General features: G+C 36.6%; 1 protein-coding gene across 2 annotated transcripts; it reads left to right on the top strand.

The window, feature by feature from the left end:
- The first annotated feature begins 380 nt into the window (after positions 1-380).
- On the top strand, positions 381-5,068 carry LOC108345251 (protein TRANSPORT INHIBITOR RESPONSE 1). Of its 2 annotated transcripts, none has more exons than XM_052876911.1 (5): positions 381-780; positions 1,027-1,598; positions 2,926-3,418; positions 3,706-4,503; positions 4,599-5,068. In XM_052876911.1, the coding sequence occupies exons 2-4, from the start codon at positions 1,111-1,113 to the stop codon at positions 4,459-4,461; spliced, it is 1,737 nt and encodes a 578-aa protein (XP_052732871.1). In that variant the 5' UTR covers positions 381-780; positions 1,027-1,110; the 3' UTR covers positions 4,462-4,503; positions 4,599-5,068. The 2 variants fall into 2 exon arrangements, with proteins under 2 accessions (XP_052732871.1, XP_052732869.1); XM_052876909.1 differs by having other exon boundaries at positions 381-819.
- The last annotated feature ends 255 nt before the right edge of the window (positions 5,069-5,323 follow it).

The raw sequence follows: 5,323 nt of genomic DNA, 5'->3' as shown, positions 1-5,323 counted from the left end.
TATTAATAAATAATAAAGGAAATAAAAAGTCAGAAACAATAAATAATATAAAAAGATACTTATAAGTTGCTTTAACACCTAATAAATATATAAAATATGACATTAGAAATAATTTTTAATAAAATGTGTCAAGACCTTAAGACCACCATCTTTTTATTACATCTTTAAATTCTATATTAACATTTAGGTAATTTATGCATAAAACTAAAAAGTATCTTCATGATTATATCTTTTATTCCTCAAAAATATCATTAAAAACGAAAGAGGGATTACTATAAATAAACCCCACACTGAACAGTAGAAACATCCTGAGTATCTTTCTACTTTTATCAATATTTTATCACTAATTATCTCAATCACTTGCCTCTTATCTTTTTCCTTTTCTCTATCCTCTTCTTAACTGCAACCAATCTTCTTCAAAGATGAAAACTTTATTTCTTCCGTCTTTTTCTGATCCTCTACTTTTGTTATAATACGCCGTGGGTGATCAGTGCCTATGGTCGTTGGCCTCATCACTCATCATAAGGTAGAAGTGATTTGAGAGTTTCTGTACAGGGAAAAAGATCCCAATTTTCAGTGACCTAACCTTTTCTCTCTCCTTCCTCCTCTCACGTACACCCATATACATATAAATATATACCTTCTGGATCTCCTTCCACCTCTTAACGGATCGCAGATTCCATCAAGCTCATTTGGGTCTCCAAATTTTTGTTTCAGTTCCGAATGCTCTTAAATTCTGTTGTTTTCTTGTGTTCAAAGAGAAAACATGGCTGAAAGCAGGTACCTTTGTAGTCAACAGTGAAGGGTACATAGCAGCAGGTTCTTTTTCAACTTTGGAGAGTTCACTCAGCAAATTTCTTTCTTTTCTTTCACTGCTTTTACACTTTCTTTTTGGGAATTATTTATTGTCATCGACAATTTGCTGCTCTAAACCCTTTTCCTTGTACCCGTTTCTTTTTCTGCTCCTTAAGTTCACTTTGTTTGAGTCTTCCTTTTTCATTGGTTGCTTTACCATAATTTGACAAGGTGGCTGCTTAAAAATCTCATTGTTGATCCACACGGTGTCGGAAAATTTGGCTCTTTTTTTGTCTCTCTATTCTTGAGTTGAAGATGGAGTGTAGGAGAAAGAGGGATAATCCAAAATCAAACTCCACTTTTCCTGATGAGGTATTGGAAAGAATTCTAGGGATGTTAAAATCTCGAAAGGACAAAAGCTCGGTTTCTTTGGTTTGCAAAGAGTGGTATAACGCCGAGAGATGGTCAAGAAGGAGTGTGTTCATAGGTAACTGCTATTCTGTGTCTCCTGAGATCCTAACTCGCAGGTTTCCTAACATTCGAAGTGTCACACTGAAAGGGAAACCTCGTTTTTCTGACTTCAACTTGGTTCCTGCAAATTGGGGTGCTAATATTCATTCATGGCTGGTGGTGTTTGCTGAGAAGTACCCTTGGCTTGAAGAGTTGAGGCTCAAGAGGATGACTGTTACTGATGAGAGCTTGGAGTATCTGGCTCTCTCTTTCCCCAATTTCAAGGCCCTTTCCCTTCTCAGTTGTGACGGATTCAGCACTGATGGGTTGGCTTCAATCGCCACTAATTGCAAGTAAGAGTTATTTGTCTCTAAACTCTTGTGTGAGTTTGGTCCTATCCAGTAAATGCAATCAATTTGGGATTCGTTGAGGATTTTAATTTTACATTTTTCTTTTGTTAATATTTTGTTTGAATACATGGTTGGATTGGTTTGCTGGAGAGAATCGTGTTCTTGTAACGAATCACAGGTGAAGTGGCATGTTTTCTGTTAATGCTTGTGTTTCTCTTATCACTTTCTATTCATCTGGTGATGTTACTGTTTAAATATGAGATCTCTGCTTTTAACTTTTGGATGATGTTATACAGTTAATTTTTGAGTTTACTTTTTAACAGTTTTAAAAATTTGATTTGATTCTCCAGTTTAGATTGCCTCTTTTAACCAATTCTAATAATAGGTCAGGCTGTTGAAGCTATTTTCTCAGTTTTAGCCTTCAAGTTTTATCTAACCTTTACTTAATTGGTTCTTTTACATTTTTCCCCTCATGATTGGCTTCTTGTTTGGCATTTTCGTATGTTGTGCGGCTTTGTTACGAAATATTAGTAGTGAGATGTTTGTGAATTTTGTTTCGATTGGAAACAGAATCCCACTACAGAACTGTTTTTTACGAGGGCCACTTCTTTTTTTGTATGACGAAATTAACATTTAAGCATCAATTGAGTGGTAGCATGGTAATATTCCTTATATATACCATAAAAAAAGCAGGTAAGACACAGGGAATCAATGGACTTTTATTTCTCTAGAAGGTGGCCTTCTGATTTGTGCTGCCCAGTATGAGAATAGACCTTTTCTAAGATTGGTTATAGTTGTATGCCTGAGATGCTATTTATTCTTTAGCTGGAGAAAAGTTGATATGACTATTTCACTATGTGAAATTCTATAATGCATGTTCAAGAATGGGAATTTCCCATTAATTCATGGATTGGTTTATTGGAATTCATTAGTGTTGAGTAAATAATATTTTCTTTTCATTTTAAAAATTATAATGCAATTCTAAATACCCTGTAGAATTTGTGTTTGCTCTATTACATACGTATATTATGAAGTGATAGGGCGGCCCTCAAGTTGTATGTTCAGCTGCTGAAAACTACAATTATTTATAAGTTGGCTGGATTTAATTTATGACTGGGAGCATACAAAGTGTGAAAATTGTTGATTACATTAATTAAAACTATATCCTTTTTGGTACCTTAATAATCTTTGTTATGTATTTCAAAATCTCAACTCATGGTACTTCCATATCTGAGTAATGGAAAATAGGTATTGTTTTCATTATGATCACTTTCTTTGCCTACTCTTTCCTTTGACCATACATAATCTTCTGCATTCTACGTGAATGCAGGAATTTAACTGAACTTGACATACAAGAGAATGGTATTGAAGATAAGAACGGCAATTGGTTGAGCTGTTTTCCTGAAAGCTTCACATCATTGGAAGTACTGAACTTTGCCAATCTTCACAACGATGTAAATTTTGATGCACTTGAGAAACTTGTCAGTAGATGCAAATCATTAAAGACTTTGAAGGTTAACAAAAGTGTAACACTGGAACAATTGCAAAGGCTTCTTGTTCATGCTCCTCAGTTAGGTGAGCTTGGTACTGGCTCATTTTCACAAGAGCTGACGGCACAGCAGTCCTCAGAGCTTGGAAGTGCATTCAAAAATTGTAAAAATCTTCACACCCTTTCGGGGTTATGGGTAGCTACAGCACAATATCTCCCAGTTCTGTACTCTGCTTGCACAAATCTAACTTTCTTGAATTTTAGTTATGCTCCTCTTAACAGTGATGATCTTGCTAAGCTCCTTGTTCACTGCCCTAAGCTTGAGCGTCTATGGGTATGTCTTTTTATTGTGTTCTTCATCGCATGGTTTCATTGATATTGGAATTTTCACGAACAGAAGCCCAAAAGCTTGAGTTTTTATTGTCTTTTTTTATCATGGTCACCATATGTGAACAAAGATCATAATAGATACTTGTCAAATTATGCAAAATGCATGTAAAATTTAACATGGTGGTGATTCCAAGTTGATGGTGCATGGGGTGGCAGATATTTTTCAAATTTCCTTTGCCTGCTAATGAAAATGTATTGGGACACGCATTTTACTCATTAAATAACTGACAGGTTGTGGACACAGTTGAAGACAAGGGGCTAGAAGCTGTTGGATCACACTGTCCGTTGCTTGAGGAACTGCGTGTTTTTCCTGCAGATCCCTTTGATGAGGGCATTGCTCATGGGGTTACTGAATCAGGGTTTATAGCAGTCTCTCAAGGGTGCCCTAGACTTCACTATGTTCTCTACTTTTGCCGTCAAATGACCAATGCTGCTGTTGCTACCGTTGTACAAAACTGCCCTGACTTCACTCATTTTCGACTGTGCATCATGCACCCTGGCCAGCGAGATTACTTGACACAAGATCCTATGGACGAGGCCTTTGGATCTGTTGTTAAGACTTGCAGGAAACTCCAGAGGCTTGCATTATCAGGTTATCTGACTGACCTGACTTTTGAGTACATAGGAAAGTATGGAAAAAACTTGGAAACTCTTTCAGTCGCATTTGCCGGAAGCAGTGATTGGGGCATGCGTTGTGTGCTCGACGGCTGTCCAAAGCTGAGGAAACTCGAGGTAAGGGACTGCCCATTCGGCAACGATGCTCTTCTGGCAGGTTTGGGGAAGTACGAGTCAATGAGGTCGCTGTGGATGTCAGACTGTGAAGTGACAATGAATGGGGTTAGAGAGTTGGCCAAGGAAAAGCCTAGGTTGAATGTTGAAGTCATAAACGAAGAAACCTACGACAATCAACAGGCTAAAAAGGTTTATGTCTATCGTTCTGTTGCTGGGCCTAGAAGGGATGCCCCTCCTTTTGTTCTCACTCTCTGAAATGCCATCTCCACTCCTACTTTGAAGCTCAAAATGTCCTTGGTAACACTCTCTCTATCACACATGCTTCTGTGATTCAGTCCTTTTGAAGTTTGTATTTTCTACTAATATTTATGTTTACTCGTTTTGATGTGCAGCCTTTGGTTGCCTCCATCGCAGATGGCAAAACCTCTACTGTTTGTTATTCGAGACTCAACAATATGGAAGGTGGGAGGAAAAAAGGGACTGTGCATGATTCAAACAAACTTCAATCATGTTTCCAATGCTTGATTTTTCTCTTGGTATATCATAAATCCAGCTTCTTTTGACACCCTATAATTGCAATACTTGGCTTAATGATATACTAGCTGGACCCACTGAGATAAATAATGAAACTATCGACCAAGTCACAACAAATATGAGCATCGATTAAAGACAGTTTATAAATTCAGAGGATCGTGGCGGAAGTCTATATACTTATCTGTGCTCTTTTTCTCCTTACTGAAGACATTATTTTTGTTCTCATTGTAATATCTATTCAAGACAATGCAACATTCCCATCTGAAAATGGAGGAAACCATGGCAATAAATGAGGTTAACAGAAATAGATTCATGTTTGATTGGATAATTTTTTGCAGCATTATTATTGACTCGCAAATCAGTTTATTTGGATTTTGATCATTAAAGGTGTCGGCTATGTTTGGTAAGACTTTTCAGTTAATTTACTTTTTCTTTTTTTTTCTGGCTGAAAAACTTGTGTGATCTTGTTATCAATCTTTGGTATACTAGGGTTTTTTTTTATTAGCTTGTGGTTTTCTTTAATTTACTTCTTCTGTTGTTTTTTCTGTGAGATAACTTTTTTAGTTTTACTTTTGACTATATA

The sequence above is a fragment of the Vigna angularis genome, chromosome 1 (assembly GCF_016808095.1).
Source record: "Vigna angularis cultivar LongXiaoDou No.4 chromosome 1, ASM1680809v1, whole genome shotgun sequence".
NCBI classification, from domain to species: Eukaryota; Viridiplantae; Streptophyta; class Magnoliopsida; order Fabales; family Fabaceae; genus Vigna; species Vigna angularis.
This window is presented reverse-complemented; position numbering and strand designations above follow the sequence as displayed.